This window comes from Syzygium oleosum, unplaced genomic scaffold (genome assembly GCF_021117445.2).
Source record: "Syzygium oleosum isolate NSW1041296 unplaced genomic scaffold, Sole_v2.1 Sole_v2.17, whole genome shotgun sequence".
Classification (NCBI taxonomy): Eukaryota; Viridiplantae; Streptophyta; class Magnoliopsida; order Myrtales; family Myrtaceae; genus Syzygium; species Syzygium oleosum.
The window spans coordinates 7,399,473-7,416,864 of record NW_026607501.1 but is presented as its reverse complement, the minus strand read 5'-3'; the positions used below and the strand labels follow the sequence as shown (position 1 = coordinate 7,416,864).

General features: G+C 40.4%; 2 protein-coding genes across 5 annotated transcripts; one reads left to right on the top strand and one right to left on the bottom strand.

Annotated features, from left to right (window-relative positions):
- The first annotated feature begins 8,457 nt into the window (after positions 1-8,457).
- LOC115678747 (pentatricopeptide repeat-containing protein At1g74900, mitochondrial) lies at positions 8,458-11,265 on the top strand. Of its 4 annotated transcripts, XM_030602165.2 has the most exons (3): positions 8,458-10,524; positions 10,622-10,820; positions 10,905-11,265. In XM_030602165.2, exon 1 carries the CDS (start codon positions 8,520-8,522, stop codon positions 10,056-10,058), a length of 1,539 nt encoding a protein of 512 aa, XP_030458025.2. In that variant the 5' UTR covers positions 8,458-8,519; the 3' UTR covers positions 10,059-10,524; positions 10,622-10,820; positions 10,905-11,265. The 4 variants fall into 4 exon arrangements, with proteins under 4 accessions (XP_030458025.2, XP_056175381.1, XP_056175378.1 ...); XM_056319406.1 differs by lacking the exon at positions 10,622-10,820 and having other exon boundaries at positions 8,458-10,197; XM_056319403.1 differs by having other exon boundaries at positions 10,622-11,265.
- A 358-nt stretch (positions 11,266-11,623) lies between these two features.
- Positions 11,624-16,839, bottom strand: LOC115678748 (aminoaldehyde dehydrogenase 2, peroxisomal). The gene is made up of 15 exons (XM_030602170.2): positions 16,684-16,839; positions 16,151-16,293; positions 15,731-15,811; positions 15,499-15,647; positions 15,094-15,186; positions 14,877-15,000; positions 14,672-14,737; positions 14,511-14,577; positions 14,264-14,340; positions 13,555-13,668; positions 12,968-13,045; positions 12,713-12,864; positions 12,496-12,556; positions 12,269-12,375; positions 11,624-12,024 (listed from the first exon to the last, which is right to left on the bottom strand). Exons 1-15 carry the CDS (start codon positions 16,790-16,792, stop codon positions 11,934-11,936), a joined length of 1,512 nt encoding a protein of 503 aa, XP_030458030.1. The 5' UTR covers positions 16,793-16,839; the 3' UTR covers positions 11,624-11,933.
- Between the last annotated feature and the right edge of the window lie 553 nt (positions 16,840-17,392).

Below are 17,392 nucleotides of genomic sequence, written 5' to 3'. Positions count from 1 at the left end.
AAACGTTTTCGCGAAGAAGACTGGAGAGAGAGACACTGTAGTGAAGTTTGAATGCTGGAAGAATGGGTAAACTTCCCGGTTCCTGTTAATTTGAACATTTTTGATAATATGTTTTCTTTTCAAATGACACAAAGAGTCCCTTAACTTTATTTCGATGGATAATTTGATCCCATAATTTTTAATTTATTCGATGTAGTCCCTAAAATTTAGCCTAATGTGCAATGTCGTCCTTAAACTTTTAATTTGTTTAATATGATTCATGAACTTTTGTATATGTTAAAAAAAATTTAAAGACACGTTAAATATTTTATTTATGCTTCAATGTTCGATATTGGTTCATAAACAAAGAATTATATGAAAATTTCCAACGCAAACAAGCTTTACAGCTTGTCCTTAAACTTTTAGCAAAGGAACGGTAATATTTCATATAATTCATGGACTAACTTGAACATTAACAAAAATTTGGGGACCACGTTAAATAAATTAAAAGTGCTTATTTTTGAATTTCTCCACATTGTCACATTGAACTGACTTCAAATATTGTTCGAGCAAGAATCACGATTGAACAAATTAGGAAAGTTCATCAAGACAAATAATTTCATTACGAATATCAACAATTTTGAGACTCTCAACCTATTGGGGAGTTCTTAGGAATGGAGCAAAAATTATTTGTGTCATCATCCCAATATTAAAAGCTAATTTAAAGACACGTAAAATATTTTATTTATGGCTTGCCAATGTTCGAGCGAGCTGATTGGTTTATAAACAAAGGGTAAATACACAACTCTTTAAAAAATGTCATCAAGAGTGAAAACTCTTTGGGGGGGGAGACAAAATATGAGATGTTATTATTTATAACCTCCGGTCGGATGGATTCATTTCTTGTTCGGGGATACAAAAATCGGGGAAAAATTCAATGGAGGGTGGAGTACAGGAGGATAAGGAGTCGATTCGCGATTAGCAAATTTATACCTTTGCTACTTGAAATAATGTTGGTCCAATCACTTTTGGATTTTGTTGTGATCTTTGCTTAAACCCTCAAAAAGGATTCCAAGGGTTTGAGATCATCATTTGCCGATCAAAACTCTTCGAATAGGCTTTTCTTTCATTCTTTCCTTTCGGAGCTTCTCCATTTCCCGAATGCGATTGCGCATTTAGGTCCATATCACTTCTGTCTCGTTGAGTAGAAGTTTTTCGGGCAAAGAGCAGTGCAAGCAAAAAATGGAGAGCTTTGCGGTGGTGGAAGAGAGTATCCGATTCTCGGAATAGAGAAAAATCAAGGCTTAAATTTTCCTTCTTCAAGGAGACTAAATTGCCTTCTCGAGTTTTTCTATTTCATTCTTCTGACTTTCAAGATAATGGTAGCCAAGATGCGGCTCGATTCCGAGCATGAAGTCTTTTTTGGAAATCCACAAGCATTTTTTGATGGACTCGTCGTACCTTCGGATGTCTTGTTGCACATCAATAATTTTGGAGTCAAGTGTTTTGAAAGCCTGATTTTGTGCCGAGAGTTTCAGACTACCGCTTTAGAATGTACTGGCGAAGAGCGTTCTTTTTTGGCCTTCCACGTTCATCAACATCGCATGAAGGTATCGTCGTTGTGGATCGATAAATTCTTCGATAACAGGAAAAGAAAGTGAGAACTTTCAATGGATTTAGAGGAGGAAAATCAGCTTCATTGAACATGGAGATAGATGGAAGGCCGCTGGGTTTTCGGAAAGCTAATTTTAAGTGGATAGCCAGGCTTTGAAGAAAGAGATTTTTAGAAAGGCATGGAAAGTGAGAGGATTTAGATTTCACAACTTTCCCTCTTCTGAAGTGCTTGGATCTTTTCACTTTATACCTTTTGAAGTGCTTGTTTTTTCTTTGGTAACGAAGAGTTGCAGCAATAGAATCGGCGGTTTGAGGAGCTCCAGTAAGTGAAGTTGCACTTTCAAAAGAAAGTAGCTGGGGATCGGAAGGGCAATATTAAAATTTGGATAAAGGATTACAAAGACTGTTCCAAGATTTAAAGTAGTTTGGATAGTACCAATACAAGCATGCTTTGGTATTCTAGGAACCTAGTATCCAAAAGAGCCATTCTTGCTACGACAGGCAAACCTTTTCTCCCATGAAAGGTAAGAGCAAGACGGACTGCGCCATAGTTAATATGTGAATACCCTTGTTGGATCCTCAAGACGGACAGCCATTCTTGCTGATCTTCTTGAGCTCAAAAGACGAGAATATTTCGAAAGAAAATGTTGTTCTCTTCAAAAAAAGGCACCTAGATCGCCATTACAGAGAGATGCTTAAACTCTTTTATGGCCTAGGAGCTGATCCAAATTTAAAACAAGTCTTCTTAGCCTCCATTCCTAAAGAACTCTCCCAACAGGTTGAGAGATCTTTTCTCAACAAGCAAAGAAGAATTGTTGATATTCCCTTTAGAGAACTGCAACAAGAAATTCATCTTTGTCTTGATGAACTTTGCCTCCGAAGACAGATGATGAAAAACTACATCAGAGACAATCGTGAACTCGATGGTGCTTGCTCCAAACAATATTTGAAGATCAAATGTTCAAAGAAAGATTGTGACGGATCCTGTGGAGAATATTCAAAGAAAAACAAGCACTTCAAAAGGTATCGAGTGAAAAGATCCAAGCACTTCAGAAGAAGGAAGAAATGGCGATTCCTACGGAAAAGAAGAAACTTCACTGGACGCAAGAAACCAAATCGTTGCTTCATTTGCAACAAGAAGGGCCACTTTGCCAAAAATTGCCCCCAGGGAAAAAAAGGTCAGAATCATCTCATTCATAATATCGAACTTGAGACAGGAATCTCTCTTGACAATGATGATATCGAATCCCTGTTCTCTGTCGATGAAAATCCCATTGACCAAACACTTTGCATCATTCCTTATTATCTCACCCCCAGTGAAACAGACTCTGACTCAGAACCTGAAGAACTTTTCCATCTATCATCCCAATCGGAAAATCTGGACCTCAGTATACATTCCAGTCAACTTCATTGTCCCCACTTCCCAGTCAAGATCTATCTCTCAAAGTTTGCCAAACCAATTTCAGTCATTGCCCTCATAGATACTGGTGCTAGTGCTTCAATCTTAGACACTAAAGTTCTCCCTGAAGAATACTGGACTTCCTGTGTTCGGTATTTCAACTCTGCTTCAGGAGACACTTTTTCTACAAATGTTCGCACCACACCTGTGTCCATTCAGTTTTTCCCTCAGTGTTCCATTACCACTAAAATTCTTGGATCTAGTCTTCCTAATAAAGACTTGATTATTGGGTGGGATATCATGACCCAACTTCCAGACTTGAGAATCATTCCTGGAAAAGTACTTAGGTATAAAAACCAATTCTCTGAATTCGTCAATATCCAAAGACTCTTTTCCATTCAAATGAGCCTGTTAGATCCAATCATGCAGAAACTGTTGGAATCATGCTCAGAAAATCATTTCGAATTCTCCCAAAAATGTTCTCATCCTTTGTGGAAAAATACAGAATTCTATGTTCGACTCCCCTTCAAGAAAAATGAGGATATAAATCCTACAAAGGCAAGTCATTCGGGAATAAACCCAGAGCATTTGGCTCTTGCTCAAAAAGAATGCTCAGAATTGTTGCAACAAGGCCTTATTGAAACTTCAAACTCTCAATGGGCTTGTGAAGCTTTTTATGTCAATAAACGTGCTGAGCAAAATCGAGGAAAAATGAGATTGGTTATCAATTACCAACCTCTTAATCTTTTCCTCCAAAATGACAAATTCCCTTTGCCTTCTCGAAATTCCCTTTTTGCGGAAATCACTAAAGCCCATATTTATTCAAAGTTTGATCTCAAAGCCGGATTCTGGCAATTGGGCATTCATCCTGATGACAGACCAAAGACGGGATTCTATATCCCCAACCAACACTTTCAATGGCGAGTTCTTCCATTTGGTCTCAAGGTTGCTCCTTCCTTATTCCAAAAGGCTATGTGTCGCATATTCCAGCCGATCCTATCCAGTGCAGCTGTCGATATTGACGACATATTGCTCTATAGCCCAGACGAAGAATCTCACTGTCGACTTCTTGAGCAGTTTGCAGAAATTGTGAAGAAACATGGCATCATGCTTTCTCAGAAAAAGATGACCATTGCCCAGACAGAAGTTGAATTTCTTGGCATGCACCTTAACAAAGGTACATATTATCCAGGACCGCACATTGCCAGGGAATTACTTAAATTTCCTGAAAAGAATTTTACAACCCAGCAAGTTCAACAATTTCTCGGGATAATCAATTATCTTAGAGATTTTGTTCCAAATATTGCAAGGTTGTTAATTCATTTGCAACTGATGTTAAAAAAGCATCCAGTGCCATGGGGAAAGGCACAAACTAAAGCAGTTGCGGAACTCAAAGAAATTATGCAAGATCTTCCCCCTCTGCAAATTCCATCCACGGGCAAGAGAATCTTGCAGACTGATGCCAGTGATGAATATTGGGCGGTCATATTATTCGAAGAACTTCATGGTAAGCGATATCTTTGCGCTTACAAAAGTGGCAAGTTTTCTCAGGCAGAAATGCATTATCATTCTACCTTCAAGGAAATTTTGGCAGTAAAGAATGGAATAAAAAAGTTTGAATTTCATCTTATTGGCCACCATTTTCTGGTAGAACTGGATATGGCTTCTTTTCCCCAAATGACCAAATTCAAGCAGAAGCAGATCCCTCATCCTCAGCTACTTAAATGGGCTGAATGGTTTTCGAAATACTCTTTCGAAACCAAACACATTGCGGGGAAAGAAAAATGTGCTTGCGACTTTCTCTCCGGACCAAAAGCATCGGCGAGAAATCAACATGTATATTCTCGAGCATTCCTTCCCGTTCAGGCGGACAAGTACAAGATTGAACGGTTCCGAGATTGGCCAAGCCTGGAATATCCTCAAGAAATAATTGAGCAAATTCAAAAGGATAAGCTCATTGAAAATCTTGACAATCTCATGTGGCAATGCCACACAGACCTTTTTCGCCACCATGGAGGATCTATTCTTGACTCTTCTGGATTACACTCGAGGTACCCTTTCATCCACCCATTACTTTGGAGAAAAAATGATTTTCCTGACAAACTTAAATGGCTATTATGGTATCTAACCAACAAGTACGTAATAGCTATTGAGTTTCCCACCAGAAAATTTATTCTCCAATTGACCAACTTGCTTCTGGCTGATTACGTTCAACTAAATGAACACGAGAAAAATCTTTTAACTGTACTCAAATAGTTTTACCCTCCTGTTTATTGGAAACGACTCTTTCTCGAAGAAGTGAAAAAAGCCCGAGATGATCCAGAAATACACACTGTTGTACTCTTCCACCGTCCTTGAACTTTTGTGCATAATAATGGTACCATTTCCAATACTCCCACCGCAGTAGGTACTACTACCTACAAGCCTCGATCCACAACTCCAGGTTGCACGTGTCTATAAATCGTTCCCGATCGCATTGGTTCCGTTGAATATAATTACGAGGAACTCCAAAGGATCCTATGCCAAGAAAATCGCATTATTCCAGAAGAAGCATGGGATTACTTCACACCCATCTCATGGGATCACGAAGGATCTTCCTCTACAACAAGACAAGCACTCAGAGAATACGAGCACGAACAAGCACAGGCACAGCTTGGATTATCACAAGATCACGAAATGTCAGATATAGGAGATCCAGCACAGTCATCTCAAGATCCGGTGCAGTCATCTCAGGATCCATGGGGTGGACCACTCTCTCAAGACCCCTATGACTATAGACCATTGTCCTTATCCGTTGGACTTGATGCTAGCTCTTCCTCTCACTACACACAACTAGGAAATTGGCCTCGGCCAGTTTTACCTGAACCAAATCCACAACCAAGCCTTGGCATCAGAATGTGGAATGACCTCCTGTTCCCACAAAACACTCCAAATACTGCTTTTCCAGACCTTTCGACACATGCATCCTCTTCCTCGAACCCAACGCCAGTCATCACTGAAGATAATTTCGAACACATTCTGACACAGAGACAGATAGCAGAATACGAACGTGCAAACAGTTCAGACAGCTCGGATTATGACTATAACTCTGGATGGAGATAAGCTTGTACTATTCCACCTAACCGGCATCATTCTAGCATATCATAGCCGGGTCCTGTTTCACCTATGAATAGGCTTTAAGTGTTCTACGAGTGTGTTGTAGGTGTGCCAAATAATGTACTTAGTTTAGGTGAGTTTTGTTTTATGTGGACAGAAGTCCAATAAAGTACTCGTTCTAAGTGTGTTTTGTCTTATTTGGACCGTCGTCCAGCATGTATTCCCCAACGCCTATATAAGGCCATGTAATCCTTCGGTTTGGAATAAGAGGGAAAGTTGTGAAATCTAGATCCCTTCACTTTCCATGCCTTTCTAAAAATCTCTTTCTTCAAAGCCTGGCATGATCCTCTAAGAAATGCAGCTCGGCCAGTTGGGCATAATATCATCCTGGTCACTCTGAGCGTCTCTATGCTCTGAGCTAAATCTCCGGATAGTTTTGCAGCTAAAAGGCAGTTCCTGAAGGGCTTGAACAAGAGGTTCGCCCATGTGGAATAGCATACCTGCTGTAAGCTGACCTGGTTTTCCCTGGCTCTCAGCATAGCATACTTGTTTTAGATTTGGATCAGCTCTAGGCCTAGTAAGAGTTTTTTAGATTTGCGCTCTCCTGTAATGGCGATCTCTCTGCTGGTCTAGGTGCCTTTTTGAAGAGAACAATATTTTCTTTCGAAATATTCTCGTCTTTTGAGCTCAAGAAGATCAAGCAGGATTTCCTATGAAATATAGGTAAATGATTCCAACGGCTTGGGAAAAGTCTTGCAGAAGAAGAAAAGTCATCGATGCATTTGGAAGTCGATTGCCACCGGTGTTTAAGGCTTCCAGTAAACCTTGTAGCAAATTCTAGAAGAACATCATATTGCTTCAACATCAGCAAATTTAAGGGGTAAAATTTGACGAAAGATAGTGAGGTAAATTTGTTAGAGGCGTACTTAGTTTAGAGTTTTTGGTGGTAAAAAATTTAATTTGAGGTTTTTGCCATTTGGAATAAGGAATGTCATCAAGAGTGAAAAGCTGTTTGGATGGGGACACAGAAATATGAGATGGGTTATTGATTTGGATAACCTCTGGTTCAGATGGAGAGATTGTCTTTTTATGAGAAAGTCTGCAAGCACATGGTCTGGAGAGAAAGTCTGCATGACCATGGGATTTGGTTCCATTTCATTACCCACAATCGTTTGGTGCACGCCAAAATTTCTTTTTATTAATAATATTTTTAAATATTTTAATATTTCTTTCTTTTTTTTTCTTTTCTTTTTTTTCTTTTCCTCCTTCTTGGCCATAGCATGCTCGCCGGCCATGACCGGAAAAAATATTTTTTTATTAATAATATTTTTATTAATAATATTTTTATTAAAAGTATTTTTTTCTTTTTTTTTTGCCATGGCACTAGTCGCCAAAATGACCTAATTGGTAAAATATTTTTTTATTAATAATATTTTTTATTAAAATATTTTTATTAAAAATATATATTTTTATTTTTTTGCCATGGCCAGTTGCTGTGTAGCCATAGTCAAAATATTTTTTTATTAAAAATATTTTTATTAAAATATTTTATTAAAAATATACATTTTTATTTTTTGGGCCATGGCCGGTAAAATATTTTTTTATTAAAATTTTTTATTAAAAAATATATTTTTATTTTTTAGTAGCCATCTTGAATCATGGACATGCTTGGTAAAATATTTTTATTAAAATTTTTTTATTAAAAATATATTTTTTTCTTTTTTTGGCCATGGCGATCGCAGCCATGGCCTGTAAAATATTTTTTTTATTAATAATTTTTTATTAAAATTTTTATTAAAAATATACATTTTTATTTTTTAGCTATGGCCTGTCATTTGTGGCCAGGTAAAATATTTTTATTAATAATATTTTTTATTAAAAATATATATGTTTTCTTTTTTTTGCCATGGCACAGTCACCGTAGCCATGGCGGAATATTTTTTTATTAATAATATTTTTATTAAAAATATACATTTTTATTTTTTGTGGTTCCTGCCAGAAAATATTTTTTTATTAATAATATTTTTTATTAAAAATATATATTTTTTTTTTTTTTGCCATTGTCACCGATATGGAAAATATTTTTTTATTAATAATATTTTTATTAAAATATTTTTATTAAAAATATATATTTTTCTTTTTATGGCCATGAATTTGTATACTTAAAAATATTTTTATTAATAATATATTTTTATTAAAATATTTTATTCCGTCGAGTCCGAGGCGGTCTCGTGGACAGATTAAAACAAGAAAGGAAGAAGAAAAAAAAATTGATTTAAAAATGTTCAGTATCACTCTTATTTATAATACCTTTGTCACATATGGATGTCATTCGATATATGTGATAATGTTTGCTAACCCGGCGTTTTGATACCGCTAAACATGTCTCCATCAGCACGGCCATTTCAGAAGCGCCGTCCGCCGCCAGGAGATGCTCGCTCTTCCGCACAGAGGTCCTGTTCAGACCACCGTCAACATCTCCAACTTCTTCTTCTCCTTCACCACCTCCTCTTCCCTCCCCCACCAGATCCTAACCGCCGCCGCACCGCCGCCGCCGGCACCACCGCCGGCGCCACCGCCGCCACCTCCTCCTCCTCCTCCACTCGACGCCTCCATCGCCGCCTCAATCCTCGCCTCCACCCCTCAAACCCTGCCCCGAATCCTCCAAAGCCCGCGCATCCGATGGACGCCGGACCTTGTCGACAAGACCCTGAAGCGCCTCTGGAACCACGCCCCAAAGGCCCTGGCTTTCTTCGCCCAGCTCTCCCGCCACCCCACCTACGCCCACTCCGCCTCCTCCTTCGACCACGCCATCGACCTCGCCGCGCGCGCCCGCGACTACCGTGCCGCGTGGGCCTTCGTCGCCCGGATGCGGTCCCTCCGCCTCGGCCCCTCCCCGAAGACGCTCGCGATCATCGCCGAGAGGTACGTGGCCGCCGGCAAACCGGATAGAGCTGTTAAGGTGTTCTTGTCGATGCACGAGCACGGCTGCCGGCAGGACTTGAGTTCCTTTAATACCGTTCTTGATATACTGTGCAAGTCTAGGCATGTGGAGATGGCTAGCAACAAGCTGTTCAAGGTTTTCCGGGGCAGGTTTAAGGCTGATTGTGTTAGTTATAACATAATTGCAAATGGGTGGTGTTTGATCAAACGGACGCCTATGGCTTTGGAGGTGTTGAAGGAGATGGTGGATAGGGGGTTGAACCCGAGTTCGACGACTTATAATATAATGCTTAAGGGGTTCTTTAGGGCTGGCCAGGTCGATGAAGCTTGGCAATTCTTTCTGCAGATGAAGAAGAGGAAGTGTGATATCAATGTCGTCACGTATACCACGGTGATCCATGGTTTCGGCATCGTTGGTGAGATTAAGAAAGCTAAGAGGGTGTTTGATGAGATGGCTACAGAGGGAATTCTTCCTTCTGTTGCGACTTATAATGCCATGATTCAGGTTCTCTGTAAGAAAGATAATGTGGAAAATGCAATTTTGGTTTTCGAAGAAATGTTGAGGAAGGGTTACGTACCCAACTCGATCACTTACAATTTGGTGATTAGGGGATTGTGTCATGCAGGGCATATGGACAGGGCTGTGGAATATATGTCGAGAATGGAGGCCGATGGTTGCGAAGCTAATGTACAGACATACAATATCATAATTCGTTACTTTTGTGATGCTGGAGAAATAGAGAATGGCATGCACCTGTTTGAGAAAATGGGAAGCGGAGTTTGCTTGCCAAATTTGGACACGTACAACATACTTATCAGTTCCATGTTTGTCAGGAAGAAATCGGATGATTTGGTGCTGGCAGGGAAATTGTTGATTGAGATGGTTGACAGAGGATTTATGCCAAGAAAATTTACTTTCAACAGGGTCTTGGATGGGCTTTTACTTACTGGAAACCAAGGTTTTGCAAAGGAGATACTTAGAGTGCAAAGCAAGTCTGGTCGTCTTCCTCGTCGTTTCAAGTTGTAGTTGGAGGTCTTTCTCTGTTGATCTATACTGGACCTGCCGACGAGATTCATCCCTTTTTCTCAGCTTGAGTTTCAGCTTTTCAGATTTTGCACAATATATCAGCTAGCAACAAACTTCCGGGGGGATAGGGTTTGCCATTGTAAGCACCTACAGATGTAACAGGTACTCTTTCAACTTTTTTTTTTTATTTTGAGGTTGTCTTGGTGACCCAGTAGTCAGAATGAGATAGATGATAGATGCTGTCCTGATTATACTTCTCCAGTTGGAATTTGGATGATTTTATGAAAATATCGACGAGGAGCTTGGCAGAAAGAAATCTTGGGACTAGAGTACTGCTGGATATTGAAACTTTGATCCTGTCTAATTGTTGCTTGATATTGAGCAGTAGACAAGGAAGAGAGGCTGCTGGAATCTGCAGCACTTCTGATGTCTTTAGAGCCATTTTTTTTTTTTTGCAGTAATATAAGTGAGTTAGGCACATGCTTTTGGTACTTTTCATTCTTGCAGAGACGCACTGCTTGTTCTTTAGGTGCTTTATGTCTGTTCTTTTGTTGTATTTTCAGGTGACATTGTCATTTATTCATTCACATGGAGGTCGGTTTGATATCCCTTGATAAGGCTGCAAGGCTTTTAAGGGTGATTGACCGCTTGAACTGTTTATCAAGGAGAACCCAGAAATCCCTATTTTGAGTTCTCTTTGAATGAATCTGCTGCAGCTTAAAATAGTTTATGTTCCCCTCCTCCATGAATGTCATTGGGAAGGTGTTGCTTTCATCGATGGAAGTGATGTTCATTTAGTTTTACGTCGGTGATTTTTCTTCTAAGCCAGTTTATCTTGTTTATCAGGGTTCACCATGCTATAGAAGTCCAGCTTCAGGTGTTTGCTGATGTGTGGTAAATTTAGGAGCAAATCTTTCACTGCTTCTTTAAGATTAACAGGCTGAAATTTGGGAAGGAAGCAAGTGATTGGCTCAAGAGGTGTTCTGTGGCTACTCGCCTGACCTTGAAAAGAGGACTGAAAGCAATTGAAGCTGGAATGAGAAGGATGAGATTCGGGTATGCACTTGGATGATGCAAATATAGGGCAATCATCAGCTTCGCTCCAGCTTTTGTTTTTCTTCTTATCGTCACTGAACGTGTTGTTGCTTCTGAGGCTTGAGAAATGGCAAAAACACAAATTAAGTACCGGGATCATTTTCTCTTAGATGTGCATTCAGAATCCAAGTTTAAATAAAGTTCGCCAATTCTGGGTACTTCGATGCAGATGTTCTTACACAGCGAATTATTTCTGGCTGATGCACCTCTACAAAGATGGCTTATGGTGTCTATTTGGTAAATTATGCAGGAATTCCTTGTATCGAAAACATTGCCCATCGGATGGACAGCATTATTGTAACTCCCTGAAATGACTCCCCACAGAATTTCGATAATTCTCGCCTCTATTATCTTTTTTCACGTACTGCAGTGCTAAAAGCACATACGTTAGCGAGATAAGCCTCGGATACGTGCATGAAGAAAATGTAAGCATGCAGTAGATGGGCATCGAACTAGCTTTACCCGGTACATCAAGCAACAGCACATATCAAATTCTGAGGAGTCAGCCATCCAGCAGAGCTCTGGCTTAATAATGGCAATGTGAGGAAGTAGCAACGACTATGCATCAATATGGTCTTCATATAGCATTTGCACAAGCCTTTTGTAAATCAAGTCCAATGCCAAAACGTTAAATGCTAACGAGTAGAAACAAAATGAGAAACGACATCCGCAATCTCGTTCGATATTTTTTCCTGTCCATTGTAAAGTCTCTACACAATGTCCGTTCCTTATTTTTAGTAGTTGGTACAAGGACAACATCCCGAGCTACCTCAGTAGAGTTCACAGCTTTGAGGGAGCTGTATACCATCCCCAAGGATCACTGGATATGTACTGTGTAACCTGCTTCACGCTTAAATAATTATCCATCCCCCTGCGAAAAAAGGCACCATTATCTTGTCAGTAGGAAGTTATGATCGTCAAATTTTATCTCAGTGCAATGCAAACCTACTGAAATAATGCAGTAAGCAGTTGCAACTTTGCAGAGACTCAATAGTCAAAACTACCATACAAGACAAAAATCATTCGGAGATCAGACGCCCTTTTTTCTACTAGGTCATTTCTCTATTTTCCTTCGAGTTCTGTCATTCATTTGGTCATAGAGAAGCGGACAATACCATTCTCCTAACTCCCGACCAAAACCACTCCGTTTGTTTCCTCCCCAAGGGGCCTGACAGAAGCACGGTTGTGAACAGTTGATCCACACAATACCTGCCTGGAAAGCCTGCAATTCACCACCAAGAGATAACAACAATCAAGTAATCCAACAAAGTAAATAATTTCCATGGACATCTTTTGGTCGGCCGAGGGCGAAATGTTCACATGAATGTGCTTTGAACCTTACTTTGGTCAGGCGCTCACACCTTTCCAAGTCATTCGACAACACAGCAGCACCAAGTCCATAACTGTGAAGCATCGATTGATAGTGAGATTCTCATAATCTCCCAATTTAAAGAAGTCTTCTCAGGCAAGAGTGGAGTAACAATTTAGATTACAATAAATGAGCACATTCCCCACTGTATTCTGAACACTAATAAAAGAATGAATCAAAATCAACTCACTGGGTGTCATTCGCTAATTCAATGGCTTCATCCTCTGTGCCAAATGTTTTAATGCAGAGAACAGGTCCAAAGACTTCCTCTCTCCAAATTTGCATTGATGTAGTGACATCAGTTATGATGGCTGGCTCAAGGAAGAATCCCTTCTTCAAATGCTATCAATTGTTTGTGACGATATACAGAAGTCAGGAAAAGCAATTTCAGAAGTAGAAGGGTTCTTCACGAGAGTACTAAAAGTGACAAGCTAGAGCACTGTACCTCAGGACGATCTCCACCACACAAAATAGTGGCCCCCTCACTCTTAGCCGTGGAGATGAACTTCAGTATTTTCTCATACTGATGCAAAGAAAATGAAATTATCATTTCGACAAATCCAGCTGGCAGATTTGATGCTAAACATTGAAAAGTAAAGAGAACCAATGGTCATTAAAAATCCCAGACTAAAGCTATTTCCCATGATTTCTTCCGAACATATGGCGCTTATGGGAGCAAATATTGCCTTCATTCCATGCGTTACCTCAAAAATGATCATTTGCTCCTCAGCATAGTGAATGAATGGGGCAGACTATGCCAAAGATACAACTGCTGCAATGGCTATGGGAAAGGGCTATACTACTCCCAAAAGTGAAAATAATTGTGTTAGTTATGTATTCTCCTCTAAATCTTAACTACTATTTACGATGGTTGGTACACTGATCCAGGAATTTGTTATGACAAAAAACCCTAAAGAACGCATCTCCACAAATGGGTAAGAGCCGTAAGACAATACTGTACTCATAAACATGCACCGACTGGTAGACTTCAGAACCATACAGTACCAAACCTGCAGGTAATGAAAGATATACCTGCCCCCCACTCACAACTGGTCCAAGCCTGCAACCCTCTTCTAAAGGATCGGATATTTTTATGTTTCTGCTCCATTGAACAAGCTTCTCAATGAACTGAGCAGCAATGCTTTCCTGAAATAATTGTGATATACCAATTAAATATAATGCAAAAATGGTTTGAAAGAGAGCAATCACTTCATAAGATATCATGCGCACCTAGCGGACAATTATAGTCTTCCGACATCCGAAATTTTATTTCATTTAAGGATGACTTTTGCGGGCCTAAAGTTCTCGGTTACTTCTTCACAAATTATAAGCACAGTTTTCTCAATTAAGAGCTTTTCTTGACTCCTTCCATAAGGCTGGCACAGAGGGTCGATTCGACATTAATTCCACCTCCATGTTCTGTGACTCGCAAGATCTAACTACTCAATTCACAACTTCTCTCAATAAATTGACAAAAAGCTCCTAAAACTTCAAATAACAACAAAGAAGATTCTCGCCGTCTTTTCCTTTTCTTTTTCACATTACATATGTGTCTCTAGGTCAAAACATGATATCTCTCATGCTAATTCAGGAATGCAACCAAATGCATGATAAGGTAGAAAGAAGTAAAATCAATCCAGAAGTTTTACCAAGTGCAAGTGCCAGAGGTAGGAAATAAAAGAAACACGTACAAAATGACATTGCAATGCTGAGGTAAAGATAGCATATGATTACAACTTACATGCACGATAAGTCTGGATGTAGCACTACAAATTTGACCATTCGTCCAAAAGCATCCAAAAATTGTCCATTCAGCAGCTGTTTGAATCACAAGTAGTAAGTCCTATTGTCAGTAACATTGCATACATAATCAAGCTTATTCACATAGAAATCACCCAAGAATGAATGTACCGTCGCAACTAATTTCCGAAGGAAAATAGCAGTTATATCAGTCTTATTAAGGGGTATATGCTTCAGAATGCACCAACCTTTATCAAGATCAACATCCTCAAACACAACAATGGGGCTTTTTCCACCAAGTTCCAGCGAAACAGGCTGCGAGGTCATAACACACACATGCCAGAAAGGTTACTCTCACACAAAGATTTTCCTTTGTTGAATTCAACAAAGACGTACAAAATAGCTGCACCTTGACATGTTGAGCAGCGGCAGTCATAATCTTGCTCCCTGTAGCTGAGCTTCCTGTAAATGCAATCTATCGACAAAACCCAAGAGAGTTAGCTGCTGATGTGGGGTAGATACATAGTGATATATGTAAAAAAAATCAATTTGCAGAATGTATCAGAGGAGACTTAACAAAATGTCCAAGTAATAGATGATGGGAGAATACAGACCTTGTCAACTTGCGGATGAGATGCCAAAGGAGCTCCAGCTTCAGGGCCAAGTCCAGTCAGAATATTGAGGACACCAGGAGGAAGACCCACCTCCCTACACACTTCAGCAAGCTCCAAGCATGTCCTGAAGTTTCAAGAACACGCTCAGGTGCATTAAAGAATCTATAAGGAAAATGAGTTAATTGAGTTAATGACGCAAAGTGAAATCAACACATACTCAGATGCCAACTCAGATGGCTTGAGTATCGCGGTGCAACCAGCAGCCAGAGCAGGAGCTACTTTCCAAGTAGCCATCAAAAGAGGGTAGTTCCTTCATTTCATGAGATATATCAAGTCATAAACCAAGACCATTATTATGCTTACTCTATCAAGGAAGGTCGTTGAATGATCAGAGCAAGAATCAGAATCATCATCTCCCAAACAACACAAAAACTTATGTTGCTAACGAAATGGTGAAGTCTAATATGGGCAGATGAAAACGTCACAAAAACCACAGGCCGTCATTTAGTTGCTACAGGCTGATGATAAAGTGCTAATCCAATCCATCATATCTGATGGTTAGAAAGAAAAACTATGATATATCTAGGTGGCACATCTGGTCAGCAAAATAAAGCGCCATTACCATGGAGTAATTAACGCCACGACACCAATTGGTTCCTTGAGAACATAACTCTTAAATGACTCCATAGGAAGAGAGACAGGAGCCTTTTGCTTAGCATCCAAACCTTCAGCAAGATCTGCGTAGTACTCAAAGCAACCGGCTACATCATCCTAGATGGAATTAACAACCGTATCAGTGAATTATGTGGCAACAGAGTACAACGTTGCACAACCCTATAAGTTACAAACGTGACCATGTCCCAGGCTGCTTCTTCCAGAGGCTTTCCACAGTCAATTGCCTCGAGTTTTGCCAGTTCGGACTTTCTCTCCGTGATCTGCATGGCGAAGATGAAAGAAGTTCCCACAGAAAAAAAACGCGTGAGACGACAAAAGAACTTCAGAAAACCATCGCGCGCGACATGCCAAAGCACTTAGTAGAGGCTAAAAGTTTACTGACGCAAGAACTCAGGTGATCCCTAAGCTACAGCACAGAATTCATGGAAATGAGTAGACAATGAGGGGGGCAAGCTCCTGCTTTTCTTTTTAATCAGTAACAATCTCCTACTTCGATACCATAAAGAAATGTAAGGGGACTTAAGTAGCCAGATCAAATATACAGCTTCATATTTAAAATGTTTCAACAATGGCCCCGAGCAACATTCGCAGCCCCGCACCTTAGCAGCAATAGCGCGCAAGTACTTGGCGCGTACAGCCCCCGGTGCCAGCGCCCAGTCACTCCCTTTGTTCCTAGTAAGGGCTCTCCTAGCAGCACCCACAGCAATCTCCACATCTTCAGCAGTGGCAGCCGGTATATGCCCTGCGGACAATCAACAAAGTTCCAAATCTAAGATCCCGATAAAAAGGGAAGGCCCATCGTCAAACAAACATCTACTCAATATTCAAGTTTTACGGTTGAATCACGGTAAAGAGACCACCGTCAACCCACAGAAAAAAAGGTTAAAGCTCAAGCCTTCACAGCGATCGCTGCGCACTCAAAAACACCCTCGTTCGCAAACCACCCGGTTGCGCTGCGGCGCCCTTTCTCGGCACGTTTCACGGAATATGAAGAACGGGATTCAAGCCGCGGGTACACCCCACCACTACTTCGAAGCAAATCGCGTAGCAAGAAGCGGAGAGGGAAAGAGAGAGAGAGAGAGAGAGAGAGAGAGAGAGAGAGAGAGGGAGGGAGGGAAGGAAGGGAAGAGACCGATGGTTTCCTCGGAGGAAGGGTTGATGACGGGGATGCGCTTCTTGAGGACGGGCTCCCTCCACTCGCCGTCGATGAACAGCAGACGGCTCGGAACGCGGATCGCCATGTCTCCCTCCCTTCCGCCTCGGTTGATCTCCAGCTGTCGGTCGCGAGCGTTCGACCGAAATTCGCAACAGAGAGATCGGAGCTGCTGCTCTCGCGTGGGTTTATAGTAAAGTTGGCTCACTGTGATCAGGGGAGCATCTGCTGCGACCAGCTGGACGGTGGGAAGGGGATAAAGGTCGGCGATGCCGTCAGAATCATTTTTTTCAAAATCATTTCTTTTTCCGGAGGGATTCCGTGAAATCGTGAGGAATTATTATTATAGAAGTGAATCGCGCGTGGTATTAAACCGAATCTAAACCGTCGATAATGGGTACGTTTTCCGTGCGATTCATCAGATCTGATCATCCGAATTCGAGTTAATTTCTACATCGTGTGTACGGGAAACAATTTTTTTTTTTCTTTCTAAAATTCGTGATTGGTCGATACTGTTTATTCACTGATCTCTGTCAAAGAGGGGGCCTGTTTTTTTTTTTGGCCCCTTTTTCTTTTGGGTAGGGAGGAAAATTCATTATTCGTTAGTAAAAAAGATATTACTTAGAAGAAGATATCGCTTCACGTTGCGTAAAAAAATATATATAAAACCGGCGATTCATATAAAGAA